We start from the raw sequence: 21349 nt of genomic DNA, 5'->3' as shown, positions 1-21349 counted from the left end.
AAATTCCCTTGAACTTGTTTTGGCCATCCCAAGTCCTATACCCGACTCTCCTTACAGCTCTATTCTTATCGCCAATTTTCTTCAACTTGGTAAAGACGTAGATAACGAATTGGCATTTATTCTTGTTACTCGTATGCTATGGATCTTCCTTTTTTATATGTCCAATGGAGTTTTGCCGTTAAGATCAATGTCCAATATTACACCTTTAGGCATGCTCTCTCGCTTCATTTTTCTGCTCAGGTAATGGAGGATTTCAACTTCTATGGGGGCGAAGTGAAACCCTTGCGAAATTAAAAACATCTCGAGATTGGAAACAAAGGAATTCATTGAGAAAAAATGGGACACCTTCTAATTACAGAAAAAAAAAAAGAAAAAAAAAAAGAGGATGACAATGATTGAGGCGGTAGTTGTAGTGAATTGGGAAAAAAGTTGATTAAGAAAAATAGGGACTTACAGAATTACGAAATATAAGATGATAAAGAGGAGCGTGATCAGTTTGCAAATACAGAAAAAGATAAAGAGGAGCGTGATCGGTTTGCAAGTACAGGAGAGCGTGATCGGTTTGCAAATACAAAGAAGATGATTATAACAGTGCCAAACCGGCAAATCATGTATGTAAACTTATGCTTCCGCACTCCAAACCGCACCACCATACGCCTCAAATGGTAATCCCACTCTTCCATGCGCTTTCACGCGCACCAACAGTAATCCCGCACCTCAACGTGTCGAATCAGCTCCGTCATTGCGCCAGTACGCACCATTAGTGATCATCCCACGCGCCTACTGTACAAAAATAATGAATAATGAACAAAAGGAAGAACTAGTAACTACACATACAAGCTCATCATCTTAAGACAGAGAACTTTCGAAAAAAGCCTTAATGCGTGCGTCTATCTCAGAATTAAAGAAATCAGTCTCGAAATCTAAGTTGTCAAAAAAATGACTCAATCTGCAGCAGGTCTTGGTCTTGTACTGTATCGCAAGAGTTCATTATACTAATATCATCGTCATGTGGTGGAAGCAGCCGCTGAATATCAGAATACGTTGCAGTAGTAGTTGCATCAAAATTGTCAAAAAATGAGTCTATTTGCTGCAGCCTTCTATTATACCATAACAGTTGATGTTGGGCAGATCAAAGAGTCTTGCAGTCTCATCATAATATGCTAGAAAAGGCTGAAAATCGAAAGACGTTGCAAGCAAAGTCTTTTGTGGAGGAGTACTTGCAGAGGCCTCATTATGATCATGTCGCATCTTTTTTTTTCTTCTTCCGACTGGGGTTTTCTTCTTTGGATACCTCACAAACATTCTTTGGTGCTCTCCTCATATATTTAGAATCATCTCTTTTGATTTGCAAACAACATAATCTTGATCAATATGTTTTTCTAGCCCATCTAACTCACACCACCCGGCGAATACTCACGCATAGTCCAATGACCTCTTGGCATGATCGACCACGCATCTTTATTGATATTTGCTTCAAAAGCCAACATTTTTTTGAAACCAACAAGCTGTTTATGTTCATTATAAATTTGCTCGGGCTTGTTTTTGTTATCCCAAGTCCCACACCCGGCTCTCCTTACAACTTTCTTCCTATCGTCAATTTTCTTTAACTTGGTGAAAACGTAGATAACGAATTGACATTTATTCTTGTTACTCGTATGCCACGGATTTTCCTTTTTTATATTTCCTGGGGAGCTTTGCCGTAAAAATCAATGTCCAGTATTACACCCTCAGGCATGCTCTCTCGCTTCACTTTTATACTCAGGTAATGGAGGATTTCAACTTCTGTGGGGGAGAAGTGAAACCCTAGCGAAATTAAAAACATCTCGTGATCGGAACATAGGAATTCATTAAGAAAAAATGGGACACCTTCCAATTACCGAAGAAGAAGAAGGAAGAGGAGAATGATTGAGGCGGCAGTTGTAATGACTTGGGAAAAAAAGTTGAATGAGAAAAAGAGGGACTTATAGAATTACGGAATACAAGAAGATGAAGAGGAGCGTGATCAGTTTGCAAATACAAAAGAAGATGAAGAGAAGCGTGATCAATTTGCAAGTATAGAGAAGCGTGATCAGTTTACAAATACACAGGAGATGATTCTAACAGCGCCAAACCAACAAATTATGCTTGCAAACTCACACTTTCGCACTCTAAACCGCGCCACCATGCACCTTAAGTGGTAATCCCGTTCTTTCATGCGCTTTCACGCGCACCAGCGATAATCCCGCACCTCAACGTGTCGAATTAACTCCGTCACCGCTCCACCTCGCGCTATTAGTGGCCATCCCACACGCCTACTGTACAAAGCAATGAATAATGAACAAAAGGAAAAACTAGTAACTATACATACAATGTAATACCCCGTATTTTATTTCAGAGTTTAGTTTATTTAAAAAATTCATTTATGTGAGGATTTCTTTACTTATTATTGTGCATGCTACATTATTATATTAAGTTCATTTAAATGTGCATGTAAATTAATTGTGTATGTTAAAATAGTAAATTTATTCATTTAATTATGCATGTATTATTATTAATAAATTTATTTGTTGGTTATGCTTATATTAATCATTATTAGTTAATTAAAGTATTATATTTGTGTTATAAAGTATTATAATGATATAATGTATTCTTATGTAATAATAATAATAATAATAAAAGTTTAATAATAATAATAATAATAATAATAATTATTATTATTATTATAAAAGTTTATTAATAATAATAATAGTTATAATACTAATAATAGTATTAAACCAATGTCATGATGAAATTAGAGATTAGGATAGGATTTCATCAATGTTTATGGGTGGACTTGAAGCCTTATGGTTGGGAAGGTGGTTAGTAAATGTAAAAATTAGATATTTGTAATATTTATATTATATAATTTGTATATAAATTAGCTAGCCTACCTTAGAAGGAAAGAAAGGGAGTTAGAAACAAATTATAAATTCTAGTGAGCCATTGTAAAAGTGTGGAAAGGAAGAGAGAGAAAGAAAGGAGCTTGGACCGGTGTAGGGAATTTACCCGACTACGCGCAACCGGCGGATTTATTTTAAATCCAAAAAGGCAAGTTATTATCTACTTTTCCCCTTTGAATCCATAAATTATTCATTTAATTTATTTCGAGTTTTTTTAGAGACTAGAAACCATGCTTGGAGTTTCAATAAATTATTTTTAGTTTATTAAAATAATGTGTTTTAATTATTAAAGAGGTTAGTTATTTATTTATTAGCCTATGTAATTAAAATATAGCTGAAAATAATTAAATAAGGCTTTAGGGATTTTTCTAGAATTTTCTAGATTTTTCCGGGGCTTTTCTGCAATTTTCGGCGAGCCTCCGGCGAGGATTCCAGCCACCGGCAGTGAAGAAGATGACCGGAGTGATCCGGTGTGCTGCGGCGCATGGTAGGTTAGTGCGCGCGTGCATCCTGGCCATTGGTAGAGTCTGATTGATCCGGTGCATTGCAGTCCATGATACTGCAGTACACCCGGATCAAGAACCTTTGGATTAAGTAGATTAATCCAATGCAGCATGCCCACGGAGAATCGGTACAACCGACCAACCAGCACACGCCACGTCAACAGGAACCATTAGTGCACGCGTGGCAGCGCGTGCGCGCGCGTGGCTGATGCCAGACGCGCGTGGAGGCGCGTGGAGGCGCGTGAAGGCGCGTGTAAGCGCGTGCGCGTGTGAGAAAAGTGGCGGCGCGTGTGGGAGGCTCTGGGAGGCGCGTGAGGGCGCGTGTGGGGTCTCTACAGCTACTGGAAAAGTCCAGAATACCCCTAGGGACTGTTTTGTAAACTCCAGAACCTTAAACTTGGATTTTTAGGTACTGTGTTGGTATTTACGGGTTTAACGGGCCACGAAATTATTATTTTAATACCCGTTACTTATTCTTATGGCCGATTAATCTTTTCTAAGCATTTATTGGCTCGTTTACAGTACGGATACTAATGTGATTTATTTAACGACATTGTTAAATGTAAATAGTGTTACTATCTTATTAAATGGTATCAAACATTACTGTTAAATTAAATAATGCCATGGTTTTAGTCAGATAAATTATCCATGATATCTTATGGGATGTTTATACTGTTAAATGATATATAAACCATGATTATTATGCTGTGTGCATTTCCGGAAATAAATGGACTGTTTAATTATGTAGCATTTATATTATATGGATGTGTTGCCATATAGAACCATGTGAGCGGGCTAATAAGTTTAGACTCATTTATACCTTATGCATTCGTTGCTATAGACAGATGTGTGGCTGTCGGGGTATGTGGTTTAATATTATTGGCATGTGTTGCCTAATGGACATGCTCAGTATATTTAGTAATATTATTGGCATGTGTTGCCTAATTTGTATGCTCAGTATATTCATCAGTACTTTGAGAGGTGTTATCACTGTGTAGTTCGTTATAGTCTGTGTTGTCAGTATCGTGCACCATGTATAATAGCTGATTTCCCGGGTAGGGAAAGGCGACACTTAACCACCTAGTGTGAGTCTAAGTGATCACCGTCTATTCTGGTTGAGGTCATGTTATACATTGGATGGTTCCCTTAGGATGTATACAGATATAGTACTCATCCGGATATAAATGATTAATTTATTTGATTCTCTGATTTGGGTCATAGTAGAGAGGACTTGCTCGTGGGGTTGACCCACAATTGTTGTTATTTCAGGATACGGTCAGTACCCGTTCCAAGGTTGAGGTTAGCAGTGTGGGACCACCATCCGAACTCATCTACTCTTACGATCCAGTTCAGGGTAGAAGTTTTATGTATTACTTCAGTTTCAGTTTTTATTTACTTTTAACGTTGAACTCTCAGGGTTATATTTAGGGATCCTTGACATAGGATTTCCAAGTTGTAACGAAGTACTGTATTAAATAAAGGATGGATGGATGTTGTATTATTTAGTGTTCCTTTCTTGTCTAAATTCTTTTATTATCATCATTTTGTATTCCATGCTTGTATATTGCCAATTGTTTTTGATATCCCTCGTTTTTCGTGTATAAGCCTGATCAACTTATGCGTGGAAAATGTGGGGGTGTTACAGTTGGTATCAGAGCATTCCAGGTTCGAGTGTCTTAGGGATCTGTGATTACTATACTTCCGCGTTGTGTATTCTGATAATTAGAGCCTAAGTATTAGGGTTCTTTGTATTCTTTTAGTCGGTCCATTATAATGTACTGACGTTAGATTTTTCTGAATTTAAAAGAAGGATGTCTCGGCGTGGGACAAGGAATGCGAACTGTCATCGCAGTATCTCCCCAACTCAAAATAAGAATCAGGAATTTTCCCCTCAAGTTGCTGATATCATTGCACGAGCTGTGGCAGCAGGAGTAGCATCTGCTCTACGAAACCAGCAACCTCCTCCGATAGTACCTGTTCCTGAACCAGTGGCACAGCCAATGTCATGGGACAAAACTCGTCACTCGTTTATCAGAGGGAATCCACCAACATTTGCAGGGTCCACAGATGTCCTGTTAGCATATCAGTGGAAACAGGAGAGCGAGCGTCATCTTCGGATGGTAATCTGTACCGAAGTGCAGAAACAAATGCTGGCTACGTTTATGCTGATAGGCAATGCATTGCAGTGGTGGGAGTCTATTACTACTGTCGAAGAGAGGACCAGATTGACTTATGCTGAATTTCAGACTCGCTTTGACGACAAGTAAGGAATGCTAGGGATATTTTTCAAATATTCAAACACCACTCGAAAGGAAGGAGAGAAATTAAACAGACAAGTACTGGAATAGTAATGAGGAAGAGCTTATCTTGTTCAAAAATAAAGGGCTTCTCTAAAAATCAAGATGATAGATTTCAATTTATTCTATTACCCCATCATGCAATGTGATGTCTGTGTATTTATTGTGTGTGTGTAGTGTAATATAAAAGTAAAAGAAAAATAATTTAATGGTGGGGCCCACAAGGCACTTTAGAAAAGGCTCAAGACCATAAAGTTGGTCTCATTTTCCTGATTCCCTTTCTCTCTCTTCGTGCATCTCTCTCTCAACCTGTAAGCTCATTTTTCTCTTATTTTTTTGGTTTCAACTTTGAGGTTAGATTTCTCACTCATTTCTTGTTGGAATTAGGTTCCGTTTGAGGCAAAACAAAGCTCGTGTCAAGCTCTATACATCCATACCATCAATTTCCAATTTTGAGTCTTCCTTGGAGCTCGAATTTGAGGACCCATTTTCTAGGGTTTTGGTGCAATCTTGAGGTAGGGGCCCTTAATTCATGAAATCTTGTACCTTAGTGAGTTAATTGCCTCTAATTGTTGTTTAATTTGATTAGTTGTTTAAAATCTAGAGAATTGTTGATATGTATGCATATATGTTAGTTGTGTGACTATATTTGTTGATTGTTCTATGTGAAGCATGTTTAGGACTTGATTATATATGTTCATTGTGCTAGAACTTGTTATGTATAAGCATGTTATGACTTTCTTGATTATTCTTGCGAATTATGCCATGTTGCTTAAATTGGATAAAGTATGGAATGATGAACTTGTGTATGTCATTGAGGTATTCATGCATTAACATTGGGCATGAAAAGGGAAAGAATTGATTTACTTCAAAAGGGGGAAATTTCGGGAAAGTGTTTTTGATGAAATGATTTTATGCGAAACCCGGTCGCTGCGGGGTTACCAACGGGCCGGAGGTTAATATAACCTAGAGGGGACTAGGGAGTCGCCCTAGTGTGGTTGAGCTAACTGGGTCTCATAATGACGCCGCAGGGTTACCAAGGGTCAGGGACACTAGCCAATCCTCCTCTCGTGTCGCGGCGGGGTTACCAAAGGGCGGGCTTGCATTAACGTTTGAAAGTGATGGTTTTGAGAATGAAAATGGGGACTGTCATTGACATGCATTGCATTTCATTGCATTGCATTGCATTGTTTATAATTGGAATTGAATTGTATGTTATATTTGATCCCCTACGTTGTATGATCCATATCTCCCATTGGCCTATGCTTTGCTTGAATTCACAAGGACACAAGATTTGTGTCTTAAGTGTCTCTGCTGAGCTATATGCTCACCCCTATATCTATATATTTTTTTTCAGGTCTTGGAAAAGAACTGGTGGACGACAATCCACCCCAACTTTGAAAGTTGCTAGAGGAGCATTTTCCTTGTTATTTTGTAATAGACTACTCCTTTGTTCATCCCTCATTTTTTTAAAAATTCCAAAGGTGTAATGATGTAAATTTCTTTTGAAGAACCATGATCATGTAATATACTTATGATACTTGATGACATATGGGATGCGAACTTGATGATATGTAACTTGTTGATAAATGGAAGGATAATCCTAGCTTGAAGCATTGTCTAGATTAGTAGGTTGTATCATTATCTTTTGTTGCCGTGAATTCGGAAATTAGTTGCATGACAGGTTAAATATGCATTTAAACAGGTTGCGGTAGGTCCATTTTTAGGGGAGGTCATGCCGAATTTTTTTTTAAAAAAAAAAAAAAATTCTTGGCATTAGTTTTGGGATCGTTACAAATTTGGTATCAGAGCAAAGGTTCGAAAACCTTTAGGACGACGGGTAAAGGCCTACATAAAGTCGCATGGGATGTTGTTTGTATTGTTTACTTGACTACTTGCTATGTGGTATCTTATTTAAATGAGCATGCTTAACTGCCTATGTGCTTACTTGCTTACTTGTTTATGTTAAAATGTTTCTTGCATAGTCTTGCATGCTAAGTGTTGTACGGTATTAATTCTTGTTGAGTCGTCCACAGTGGACCTTAGTGTCATGTTTCTGAATCGTTTTCTCGTTTTATAGCACGATGTCACGGCGTGAGGAACCTAGAGAAGTTGGCCCTAGGCCAACAAAGGGCGATGTTGGTGAGAGCTCTAGCTCCAATCCGGTTGAGCAAGTTGATAAGAACATGCTTCTTAGGGACTTGATTCCCCCAAGAGCTGTTCCCCCAAGAAGAGAGAATGTTGAAACACCCGTACCCGTAGAAGTGGGTGAAGGTTCTGTGGCACTGGAGTTTAATCGTTTGTTGCAAAATGTCGTGAGGGCAACGATTGCTGCTCAGTCGCAGTCGGCACCACAACCTATAGTTCAAGTTGAGGAGACGCCAGCTCAGAAGCGTCTCAAGATCATTAAGGTGTTTTCTCAGCTGATGCCGGTTATGTTTGAGGGCGGTGCGGACCCAATGGTAGCCGACAACTACATGGATCAAGTCGACTCAGTTGACCTCAATGGATGTGACAGAGGATCACTTGAAGATCATCCTAGCAATTTACAAGTTTGCTATGGATGCCAAGGTTTGGTGGAAGTCGATCACTAACCAGTACAAGATTGAAGAGATGAGTTGTGACAGGTTCAAGGAACTGTTTTATGAGAAGTACTTTCCGCTTTCCAAAAGATGGGAGTTACAAGACCAGTTTCATAATCTTATTCAAGGGAACATGTCAGTGGCGGAGTATGAGAACAAGTTCACCTCACTCTCCCGTTTTGCTCCAGAAGTGGTGAGAGATGAAGCTAACAAGACTCGGAAGTTTGTCTCGGGTCTTAATGATCGAATGAGGCTGTTGATCATGGCACAGTTTATTATTGTTTACTCTGAAGCAGTGGAAAGGGCTTTGATGCTGGAGGCTGACAATAGAGAGAAGGATACAAGAAGAGAGTAATTGAAGCAAAAGAGGGGTACAGGGCCATCCTTAGAGGGATCTTCTTGGAAAAGGAACAGGGGCAGTCCATCTCAGTTTCAGGGGCAACAGTCTACAAGATCTGCTCCTATCACTCCTATGCCAGCTGGACCTGACAGGAGTGCAGTTGTTTGTTATCAGTGTCAGCAGCCCGGACATTACAAGTCCAGTTGTCTGATGAGATCGTCTTCAGTTTCGTTAGCTCCGAAGGCTTGTTATGGGTGTGGCCAGCAGGGTCACTTGATTCGTGATTGTCCAGGCCAGGGAGCAGGCACAGGTAGTGGCAGGGGGTCACGACAGAGGCCGTCACAATCGGCTACAGTTCAGTCAGGTTTCAGACCACCACCACCACAGCCTACTATGTCTTCACAGGGTTCATGATCAGTTAGGAGGGATACTCCTACTATGTCAGTGCAGCAGTCAGGTGTTCAGGTTGGCAGTCCTCAGGCACAGGTACCACAGGGACGTGTTTTTGCACTGGCATAGACCGATGCATCTTCTGGACCGTCAGTTCTTCGAGGTATATTTTCAGTGTTTGGTTGTTGGGCCCGTGTTTTGTTTGACTCTGGTGCATCTCATTCTTTCATTTCATCATCATTTGCACTTGCATCGGGGTTAGAGGTTAGTTTCATGGATCGGGCGTTATGTGTTGATACGCCAGTTGGGGTTTCAGTGTCATTGAGCCAAGTTGTGCGGGATTGCTCCATTGTGATAGCCGGGCGGACCTTTGTGTTTGACCTTATCCTCCTGGAGATGACTAGCTTTGATGTCATTCTCGGGATGGATTGGTTGGCTTCATTTCATGCTACGATCGACTGTTACAGAGGAAGGGTTACAGTTTGCACTCCCGAGGGAGACTGTTTCTTTTTCGTGGGAGATCGGAGTGATTCCCACATTTCATCGTTTTATGGAGTTTGTGGACGAAGTCATGGTGATTATTTCTTAGCTAGTCTTCTAGCCAAAGAAGATGATGTCGTGGGAGAAGTTTATCCGGCGATTGTTTGTGACTTCTTGGATGTTTTTCCAGAAGATTTGACAGAGTTGCCTCCACACCGAGAAGTGGAGTTCACTATTGATTTGATGCATGGTACTGCGCTGATTTCTATGGCACCGTATCGTATGGCACTAGTTGAATTGGAAGAATTGAGGAGGCAGCTTGATGATTTGAGGATGAAAGGTTTCATCCAACCGAGTGTGTCACCGAGGGGCGCACCGGTCTTGTTTACTAAGAAGAAAGATGGTTCGTTGAGGTTGTGCATTGATTATCGGAAGTTGAATCATGCTACCATCAAGAACAAGTATCATTTGCCAAGGATAGATGATTTATTTGATCAGTTGAAAGGAGCCAGTTGTTTCTCGAAGATTGACTTGAGGTCTGGCTATTATCAGTTGCGGGTTAGGGATGAGGATATCCCGAAGACAGCATTCCGTACACGGTATGGATACTATGAGTTCCTTGTTATGCCTTTTGGCTTGACTAATGCGCCAGCGACATTCATGGACTTGATAAACCGCGTCTTTCACAATTACTTGGACCAGTTTGTGGTAGTTTTCGTGGATGAAATTCTTGTGTACTCACGGACTCGGGAAGATCACGAGGTCCATTTAAGTATTGTTTTACAGATTTTGCGGGAGCATCGATTGTATGCCAAATACGAGAAATGTGAGTTTTGGCTACAGGAGGTGAAGTTTTTGGGGCATGTTGTTTCAGAAGGTGGAGTATCAGTTGATCCATCAAAGGTTGAAGCAGTTTTGACTTGGGAGCGACCCAAGAATGTGTTTGAGATCCGCAGTTTCCTTGGTTTAGCGGGTTACTATCGGAGATTTGTGAAGGATTTCTCCCGTTTGGTAGCTCCTATGACCCGTTTGACCCGGAAAGGGGTCAAGTTTGTCTGGAATGAGGCCTGTGATTCATCTTTTCAGGAGTTGAAGACGAGATTGACTACAGCTCCAGTGTTGGTGATACTTGAGCGTGGCTTGGGTTATGTGATCTATTGTGATGCTTCACGTGACGGGTTGGGATGTGTGTTGATGCAGGATGGTAGAGTAGTGGCTTATGGGTCTCGACAGTTGAAGACTCACGAGTACAACTACCCTACTCATGACCTGGAGTTAGCGGCAGTTGTATTTGCCTTGAAGTGTTGGAGACATTACTTGTATGGTGAGAGATTCGAGGTATTTTCAGATCACAAAAGTCTTAAGTACATTTTCTCCCAAAAGGACTTGAACAACAGACAGAGGCGATGGGTCGAATTCTTGGAGGACTACAATTTTGACTTGCAGTATCATCCGGGCAAGGCGAATGTGGTAGCGGATGCCTTAAGCCGGAAATCTCGTGGAACTTTGGCCAGTTTAGCTATTCGGAAGTGGAAGATGCTTGAAGATCTGGCAGAGATGGGATTACAGTGTTGTGATGATGATGCTTGCAGTGAGTCGGCATTCTTATTTAGTCTTGTGGCTCAGCCTACTCTTGTTGTACGAGTGATTGAGTCACAGAGACAGGACCCGGACTTAGATGCCATCCACGCTTTGATCTCTAGTGGTGAGACAGTGAAAGATTGGACCTTGCATGCAGATGGGGGTCTACGGTTCAGGGGTTTGTTGGTGGTTCCCACATGTTGTCGTGAGGACGTCCTACGGGAGTTTCACACTTCCCGCTTTGCAGTTCATCCAGGTGGTACTAAAATGTATCACAATTTGAGACGTCAGTATTGGTGGAGCGGGATGAAGAATGATGTTGCACAGTTTGTGGCTAGATGCCTTGCCTGTCAGCAGGTGAAGGCCGAGCATCAAAGGCCAGCAGGTTTGTTGCAACCATTACCTGTAGCGCAATGGAAATGGGAGCATATTGCTATGGATTTTGTGACAGGTTTTCCAAGGTCAAGAAGGGGCAATGAGGCCGTATGGGTCATCATTGACAGATTGACCAAGACGACTCACTTTTTGCCTATTAAGGCAACAGATGATGCAGAGAAGCTTGGTGTTCTTTATGTGAAGGAGATTGTAAGGTTGTATGGAGTTCCTGTAACCATTGTGTCAGATAGGGATGCTAAATTCACTTCGAAGTTCTGGGAAGGACTTCAAGTAGCGTTTGGTTCAGCGTTGCATCTTAGTACGACATTCTATCCACAGACGGACGGTCAGTCGGAGCGTACTATCCAGATTTTGGAGGATATGCTTCGGGCATGTGTGCTTGACTTGGGTGGTAGTTGGGAGGATCACCTTCCACTTATTGAGTTTGCCTACAACAATAGTTATCAAGCGAGTATCCAGATGGCTCCATTTGAGGCGTTGTATGGTAGACCTTGTAGGTCTCCTGTTTGTTGGACTGAGGTAGGTGAGACAGCCGCCTTAGGACCCGACATTGTACTCGAGACTATTGAGAAGATTAAGTTGATAAGACAGAGGTAACTTACAGCTCAGAGCCGACAGAAAAGCTATGCGGATAAGCGGAGACGACCGTTATCCTTTGAGGTGGGAGACCACGTTTTTCTATGGGTTTCTCCACGGAAGGGATTGATGAGATTCGGAAAAAGTGGCAAGTTGTCGCCATGATTTATTGGACCGTTTGAGATTTTGGACCGAGTAGGAGAGGTTGCCTACAAGCTTGCTTTGCCACCACAGTTGGATAGGGTCCACAATGTTTTCCAAGTATCGATGTTACGGAAGTACGAACCGGATCCATCTCACATTTTGAGTTGGGTAGATGTGGACATTGATGAGGATGTTTCCTACGAGGAAGGACCAGTTCAGATTCTTGACACACAACAGAAGGTGTTGAGAAACAAGACGATACCAATGGTGAAAGTCCTTTGGAGACACCACGGAGTCGAGGAAGCTACTTGGGAGCTCAAACAGGGGGTTCGGTCCAAGTACCCAGCGTTATTTTCTTCCTCAGGTATGTCTTGATTTCGGGGACGAAATCCTTATAAGTTGGGGGAATGTGATGTCTGTGTATTTATTGTGTGTGTGTAGTGTAATATAAAAGTAAAAGAAAAATAATTTAATGGTGGGGCCCACAAGACACTTTAGAAAAGGCTCAAGACCATAAAGTTGGTCTCATTTTCCTGATTCCCTTTCTCTCTCTCTTCGTGCATCTCTTTCTCAACCCGTAAGCTCATTTTTCTCTTATTTTTTGGTTTCAACTTTGAGGTTAGATTTCTCACTCATTTCTTGTTGGAATTAGGTTCCGTTTGAGGCAAAACGAAGCTCATGTCAAGCTCTATACATCCATACCATCAATTTCCAGTTTTGAGTCTTCCTTGGAGCTCGAATTTGAGTACCCATTTTCTAGGGTTTTGGTGCAATCTTGAGGTAGGGGCCCTTAATTCATGAAATCTTGTACCTTAGTGAGTTAATTGCCTCTAATTGTTGTTTAATTTGATTAGTTGTTTAAAATCTAGAGAATTGTTGATATGTATGCATATATGTTAGTTGTGTGACTATATTTGTTGATTGTTCTATGTGAAGCATGTTTAGGACTTGATTATATATGTTCATTGTGCTAGAACTTGTTATGTATAAGCATGTTATGACTTTCTTGATTATTCTTGCGAATTATGCCATGTTGCTTAAATTGGATAAAATATGGAATGATGAACTTGTGTATGTCATTGAGGTATTCATGCATTAACATTGGGCAGGAAAAGGGAAAGAATTGATTTACTTCAAAAAAGGGGAAATTTCGGGAAAGTGTTTTTGATGAAGTAATTTTATGTGAAACCCGGTCGCTGCGGGGTTACCAACGGGCCGGAGGTTAATATAGCCTAGAGGGGACTAGGGAGTCGCCCTAGTGTGGTTGAGCTAGCTGGGCCCCATAATGACGCCGCGGGGTTACCAAGGGTCAGGGATACTAGCCAATCCTCCTCTCGTGTCACGGCGGGGTTACCAAAGGGCGGGCTGTATTAACGTTTGAAAGTGATGGTTTTGAGAATGAAAATGGGGAGTGTCATTGACATGCATTGCATTTCATTGCATTGCATTGCATTGTTTATAATTGGAATTGAATTGTATGTTGTATTTGATCCCCTACGTTGTATGATCCCTATCTCCCATTGGCCTATGCTTTGCTTGAATTCACAAGGACACAAGATTTGTGTCTTAAGTGTCTCTGCTGAGCTATATGCTCACCCCTATATCTATATATATTTTTTTCAGGCCTTGGAAAAGAACCGGTGGACGACAATCCACCCCAACTTTGAAAGTTGCTAGAGGAGCATTTTCCTTGTTATTTTGTAATAGACTAGTCCTTTGTTCATCCCTCATTTTTTGTAAAATTCCAAAGGTGTAATGATGTAAATTTATTTTGAAGAAACATGATCATGTAATACACTTATGATACTTGATGACATATGGGATGCGAACTTGATGATATGTAACTTGTTGATGAATGGAAGGATAATCCTAGCTTGAAGCATTGTCTAAATTAGTAGGTTGTATCATTATCTTTTGTTGCCGTGAATTCGGAAATTAGTTGCATGACAGGTTAAATATGCATTTAAACAGGTTGCGGTAGGTCCATTTTTAGGGGAGGTTATGCCGAATTTTTTTTAAAAAAAAAAAATTCTTAGCATTAGTTTTGGGATCGTTACACATCTGCAGTGTAAGCTTAATTCAATATTCTGACCAAAACAAGAACACATAACAAAATGATAATCTCTATGACTATTTAACAAAATGAAATAGTGATTTTTAATCCATAAAAAAATAAAATAATAATAATAAAAAAAAGTTTAATAAAGCAAGCATTCTCACGCCATGCTTTAATATTTTTCCTCTGCTCTACTTTCCCTTCCAATCCTCCGAACAATCATGCAGTGTAATTAAGTTTAATTCAATATTTTGACCAAAACATGAATGCATAACAAGATGATCAATCTCCATGGGAATTCATCAAAATGAAATAGTGATTTTTATTCCATGAAAAAAATAAAAAACACATCTACACCAAACTCACAAATAAATAAATAAATTTATAACAAATACTAATGAAAGAGAGGGAATGTCTAAAATATATAATGTAGCAGAGTATATTTTGCTGTGAGAGAGAGAGAGAGAGAGAGAGAGAGAGATATATATATATATATATATATATATATATATTGGGCAATTAAAACACTTGTAAAGGTTGACTATTCAACTCCCAACTAATTAAAATAAAAAATAAAAAACTCCCAATTTTTTTAGAACAATTATAATGTGCACTTTCTTGAGCAATTAAAAAAGTTGTAATTGTTGACTATTCAACTCCCAATTTTTTTAATACAATTATAATGTACATTTTTTTTTTTTTTTTTCATTAGAATAGTATGTAGATGATATAAATTGAAATTAACTTTTTTACTCCGGCACATTAATGTAAATGAGGTATGAATAACTAGGTTTAGTTAGTTAGACATTTTATGAAGAAAAAAACAATTAAAAATATTAAGAAATTCCTTACACTTTTAGAATAGTATATATAGATATAGATGTATATATTTATACTGTTAGAGATCTCCAATCGTTGTGTATATTTTTTTGTGTAAATTTGATGTGTCATAATAAATTTACACAAAAAATTTGGATTATTTATTTTTAGCTCCATCGGTTGTTTTATACTTTTTGTGTAAAAATATATCTCTTAATAACAACCTACCATTGTCATGTCTGAACCCCACATAATTTTTACAAACCTATTTAATATAGGGTTGATTTGTTAATGGAATGAGAAGAGGGAGGAAAAAGGAAATATGTTGATGTGGTTGTATAAAAGGGTTACGTAAAATACACAGCAATTCAACACATTAATGATGTGACAGTATATCTTAACACATTACTGGAGATAAAAAATAAAAAATAAAAAAATATACATTATACATGACAGTGAATATTTTACACAAAATAGTATTTTAACAAACTAGAAAGACTTTTAGATTTTAATATTATTATTGGTTGGAGGCTTTTAATTTGATCAAGTATGGTAGATATGCGTATGTGCTTGCGCCAGGATTAGTCACAGTCAGCATAGTCAATTTTGTAAAGCATTTTTTTTCTTGCCATGCACACACAAATTTATTCCTCAGTTAGAAATTGGGTATGTTATTTGTACTACCTTTGACCTTTCATTTAGATTTTAATATCATTACTGTTTGGAGGCTTTTAATTTGATTGATATGCGTATGTGCTTGCCAGGATTCAGCCCGAACATTATAGGTAATTCGATAATCTAACGAATCATTAGTTAATCAATCTATATTCAATTATTCCATTTATTTAATGTCCGATCCGATTATTTTGTTATACCCTCCTTCGCAAATCAAAGAAATTAAAGAACAACAAAAACAATTAGCATTGCAAAATAACTTGAGGGCAAAAAAGTGAGAGAAAACCTGAAGATGATTAAAACGGAGTTAAATAAGTTTTTTGTACCCTTTGTTCAGGAACTAAAAAAATCTAGGTCTTGTAGGAACAATTCCTTAATGGTAATTTCAGAGCTTGTAAAAAGGAAGAAGAAGAGGGGAAAAGAGAGAAAATACTGCACACATGAAATAAATTAAAGATCAAGAAAAACAATTAGAATCGTGAAAAAAAACTTGTGGGAAAAAGAGAAAAAGAAAATCTGAAGATGATTTTCGTAAAAATAAAAAAATAATTCAAACCAAGAAAAGAATATAAAAAAATAATAATAATAAAAAAATAAAAAAGAGTTGAATAGGTTTTTGTACCCTTTCTTCAGTAAGAGGATGGCAATTTTAGGGCTTGTAATAAGAAAGAAGATGGAAAAATAAATAAATAAAAATTAGAACTTGTAAGAACAACACAAATTAGGATTCATATCGAAATTCCATCCATCAACAGGTGTAGTTGCAATGCCCAAAATCAAACAACAAATAAGATATTAGTGTATTTTGGTGGCTAGGCTTGTGTTTTGCCTTTGCCACTCCTAGCTTTTGCTACGCGCAGTGTTTGAATGGGTTCTTATTCCTCATTTCATATCTCTCAAAAAAAAAAAATAAATAAGAAGATAAGAAGAGAAATGATAGTATTTAAATAGTATTTTCATAACCTTGAAACTGTTCTCAACAACTAAAAAAAAAAAATTATTATTTTATTCATATCCCTTCTAGTTAAAAAAAATATGATAATAATTTGATTTTAATTATTTCTTTTCAAACAAAAATAATATCATTTTTTTTATTTTCTCTTCCATTAGTCCAAATATAAATTAAAATTATTATTAATATTTCATTTCATCCCTTTTTCTTTTCATTTTTTTCATGACTAATATTATTATTTCTTTTATCTCGGATATACCTTAGTGTTATCAATTGACAATGATTATCAAATTCAATTTCACGGACACTCAACCAGAAGATGAAGTGCACATGGCAAGTCCACTTCCATCACTCATCACTCTTCTTATCTTCTTGCCGTTCCTTTGGTTCTGTCGCGAAAATTCAAAGTCTTCCCTGATGTTGACTAGGTCGTTGTCGTATTAGATAATGTTTTAATGTAACGTCGCTCTCCTAATTACTCTCCAAAGAAAAAACCGTGAATCTCTTATTTCGAGGATAAGGAAAAAAATGCTCAGATGACTTGACTTTGGCTCAGTCCAAGTCTAGTTCTGCTGTGAGACCGTGAAGCATATACATTCTTACATATATATATATATATAAATATCAGGTCGCTGATGGTTAAGCGTAACATCCCAATTTTTAACTCCAAAAATAGACACTTTGCATAATTAATGACAATTTTTTCAAGTGTTGTTCCTCCATTATTGAATTAAGAAAATACTTATTCATATACAGTACGATACAAATCTCCCACGCTTGACGCTTATCGTCACTTCTATAAGTTAAGAGGCATCACACAGCATGTGGTAATCAAGTAGACTCTATGGTTATGGTAATGGAGTACTCTTTATTGACAATCATCTCCTCACAAAGGAGGTATCAACTTACATGCTTTAATGCTTTCTGGCTTCTCTTTCTCTTCACTGTCCTCTCCACAATCTGTGTCTCATCTTCTACAACTCCACCCTCTTACCCTGATCACTGTGATTCAATTGTTCCCGGGTCCACCCCAACCGATCCCGACTACACCACCTTGCCACATCTCCTCCGTATACCCAACGGTCGCTACACTGGTGGTGACAAAATTCTTGTTAACACCTCGTCTGATCAATTCTACTTTGATTACGCCAAGTATCTCTCCTTTCGTACCACCCGAAAAGTTTATAAAACCAAAGCCAGTGGTGTTTATAAGATTGAGGCCTACTTGACCTTCTCCCAATCTTACTATCATGATTATCGTTCTGGGAGAGGTCCACTGAAATTCCTATTGAATGGATTCTGGTCTGAATCTTCTGGGAAGCTTTGCATGCTGGGGTCGGCATCTTGGCACTCAAGAGAAGGTAACTCTCTCAAACTTGACGCTGTTCTTCAGCTTAATTTTGCCAAGAATGCAACTATCTTTACTAGTTTGGTTAATGGAACATTGGAGAGCTTGAGTTCTTCTCATGATTCGAATTATTTTGATCCAGTTTCAATATTGGCTTTCCCTTCCATGAGTTACTACAATTATACATTGGTTTCGAAGGAATTAGATAGTGGGTTCCCTGATGGAATTGATATTCCACATAATCATTCTCTTGGATTGCAACCGGAAAGTATTTGTTCAACGCACTCCAGGCAATTGCCGCAATTCCCTCCATTTAAGTTGGAGTATGCCAGCGAGTGCAATTCTTCACATAATTGTACTCCTTTTGGCAAGGATATTGGGTATTTGCCTACTTTCATGTCCTTTTCTGAGATTCAGTGTTCTCAGCATTTACAAAAGTTAAGGTATCTGATAGATTTTTCAAATAGAAGCTATGGGCTTTATAACCAACCTTTCAATTCCAACACGACGTTGGTTGCAGAAGGATCATGGGATGGAAAGAAGAACCGGCTATGCATCGTTGCTTGCCGGATCTTGAATTCCTCTGATTCTTTGGGAAATGCTCGTGTTGGGGATTGTTCAACTAGGTTGAGCTTGAGATACCCTGCAGTCTGGTCAATCAAACAAAGGGGTATTGTTGGGCAAATTTGGAGTAACAGAACTGCGAATGATTCTGTCTACTTCCATAGGATCAGTTTTGGAGGCTTTTCCCATCACATGTTGGGTGTTCCTGGTTTGGGGTATGATTACACTGAAATGGATAGAGTAAAAAAGTTATGTCCAGTAAAGAAGCCTTTTGAAAACAAAGGGCTGAGATACCCAATTGCAGATTCTTATGATATGAGATTCCGCATGTCGGTAAAAGATTCAAAAGGAAGAAGTTCTTGGGGTTCTGCAGACCCCATCTCTGTGGGTGATCAGTTTTATGAGCATGGGAATGTTATTTTCGGTTCAAGCTCTATGGCTGACGAAAGCTCTGCATTTGAGGCAGAAGCCAACTATATTAGACCATCAAATATCAGCTATAACATAATGTTTTATCCGTTTGCTGGTGAAATACATGATCCGAGTACTGATGGTGAAGTGGAAATTTCTGGTGAGGGGATCTATGATGAGCAAACAGGACACCTCTGTATGGTCGGCTGTAAAAAGCTGGGTTCATACATTCAGGAGTCAACAAATGATCATATGGACTGTGAAATTCTTTTGAAATTCCAGTTCCCTCCACTTAATTCAAAGAAGGGAGATGTTATTAAGGGAAGCATTGAAAGCACAAGGAAACATTCAGATCCTCTTTTCTTTGAACATTTGAACTTCTCCGCAACAGCTTACTATACTAGTGAAGCTAGACGATCCATCTGGAGGATGGATTTGGAGATCATAATGGTTTTAATCTCTAACACACTCGCATGTGTCTTTGTGGGGTTGCAAATCTTTTATGTCAAAAAGCGCCCTAATGTGCTTCCCTTTACTTCACTTGTCATGCTTGTGATCCTTACTTTGGGGTACATGATTCCTCTTCTGCTCAACTTTGAAGCCCTCTTCTTCAAAATTCATAATGGGCAAAATATGTTTCTTAGGACCGGTGTATGGCTTGAAGTGGATGAGGTGACCGTGAGGATAATTACAATGGTGGCTTTCCTACTGCAATTCCGTCTTCTCCCGCTAGCATGGTCTGCACGATTAGGTGATGGAAACCAAAAGGGCCTGTGGGTTGCTGAAATGAAGTCACTATTTGCGACTCTAGCATTCTACATTTCAGGGGCACTTATGGTGTTGTTCGTGAATTGGATGAAGAACAAAAATGGCAACACAACGGTGTCTTCTCACGTTGCTGTTTACCAACAACATAACCTCTGGGGAGATTTGAGATCTTATGGTGGTTTGGTCATTGATGGTTTTCTGTTCCCTCAAATCCTTCTCAACATTTTCCAAATGTCAAGAGAAAATGCTCTCTCCCGTTCATTTTACATTGGCACTACCTTTGTTCGATTGCTGCCACATGCATATGATCTTTACAGGACTCACTTCGTTCCCCAGCAATTTGACGGGTCATACATTTACGCGAATCCTACTGCAGATTTCTATTCCACTGCTTGGGATGTGATCATCCCTTGTGGGGGTATGTTCTTTGCAGTGATCATCTCCTTGCAGCAGCGATTTGGGGGTCGTTGTATCCTTCCTCGGAGGTTCAGGGAATCGGAAATGTATGAGAAGATTCCTGTAGTCAGCAATTGGTAATTGCTAAGGATATCTAGCATTTCAACTTTCTGTCAAGTGTTTGCTACTGTTGGCTTCTTTATGTATTGTTGGCACATTAGTTTGTGTTTTACTATTATAGGCTTGCTTAATTTATAATGTGTGTAAAAGTTGTATCTTTAGCTGCACATGTTTATCAGAGAAGCAAGCAAGCTCAGGTGTTTACTTACTGTTGGCTTCTTTAGGTATTATTAGACTATCTCTAATGCAAAATGTTATTTTTGTATGTCAAATCTATATTTTGAGAAGAGATACAGTGTCAAAATACTATATTTTAGCAATTCTGTTCTAATGGTGCATTTCATCCAAAATGTTATATTTTAGCAATTCTTAACCTCCATTGAACGAAACCCAACCCACTTCTAGCTTCCCCAATCTTACTTTAACTCTGACTCTTGAGTATCGTTGATTTCGTAATCAGCTTCCCATCTTTACCATTCATTGCATTTTCTCCCACATAAAAAAAAAAAACAAACTACAAAATATTTTTAGGGCAAATCATTTCAGCCTCCCTAATCGCCTCCATCTCTATTCTCGTTCTCGATAATCAGAAGTTCAAAACCATATATTTCAGTTTATCTATCTGTGTGCAAGAATCAAAAGTTCAAAACCCATGTCTGTGATGTTTCTGATTTTCGCCATTTTTCATTTTTTGAAATTTTCTGTATTTGTAGGGGCATTTTGGTCTTTTTTCGTTTTGCGTGCTGGACACCGTAGGTGTACCGGGTGTGTCCAAGAGTTGGTTGGGGCATTCCATTGAGTTTAGGACTCTTGAAAATGCACCGGTTGCCATTTTGGCATTTTTCTGTTCTACGAGCCTGAAAATCCCGGGTGGGACCCGCCACAGAAATTGTCTTGTACAGGGGTGGTGTCACGGGAGCCTTGCATGTCATGCATTATTTCAATGTGTATAATTTAATTGTTGGAAGTTTTATTATGTGGTGGTATTATATTAGTATATGCGATGTATCGGCCGATACACGACCCTTTT

At 38.8% G+C, this 21349-nt stretch overlaps 1 protein-coding gene across 1 annotated transcript; it reads left to right on the top strand.

The window, feature by feature from the left end:
* Window positions 1-17364: 17364 nt before the first annotated feature.
* Window positions 17365-20639, top strand: LOC132307695 (uncharacterized). The gene has a single exon (XM_059805525.1). It carries the CDS (start codon window positions 17557-17559, stop codon window positions 20338-20340), a length of 2784 nt encoding a protein of 927 aa, XP_059661508.1. The 5' UTR covers window positions 17365-17556; the 3' UTR covers window positions 20341-20639.
* Window positions 20640-21349: the final 710 nt, after the last annotated feature.

The sequence above is a fragment of the Cornus florida genome, unplaced genomic scaffold, assembly GCF_030987335.1.
Source record: "Cornus florida cultivar Cherokee Brave unplaced genomic scaffold, ASM3098733v1 CherokeeBrave_3.0.0_Hap2_Chr05, whole genome shotgun sequence".
NCBI classification, from domain to species: domain Eukaryota; kingdom Viridiplantae; phylum Streptophyta; class Magnoliopsida; order Cornales; family Cornaceae; genus Cornus; species Cornus florida.
The sequence above is the reverse complement of the archived record's forward strand: the minus strand, read 5'-3'. Positions and strand labels throughout refer to the sequence as shown.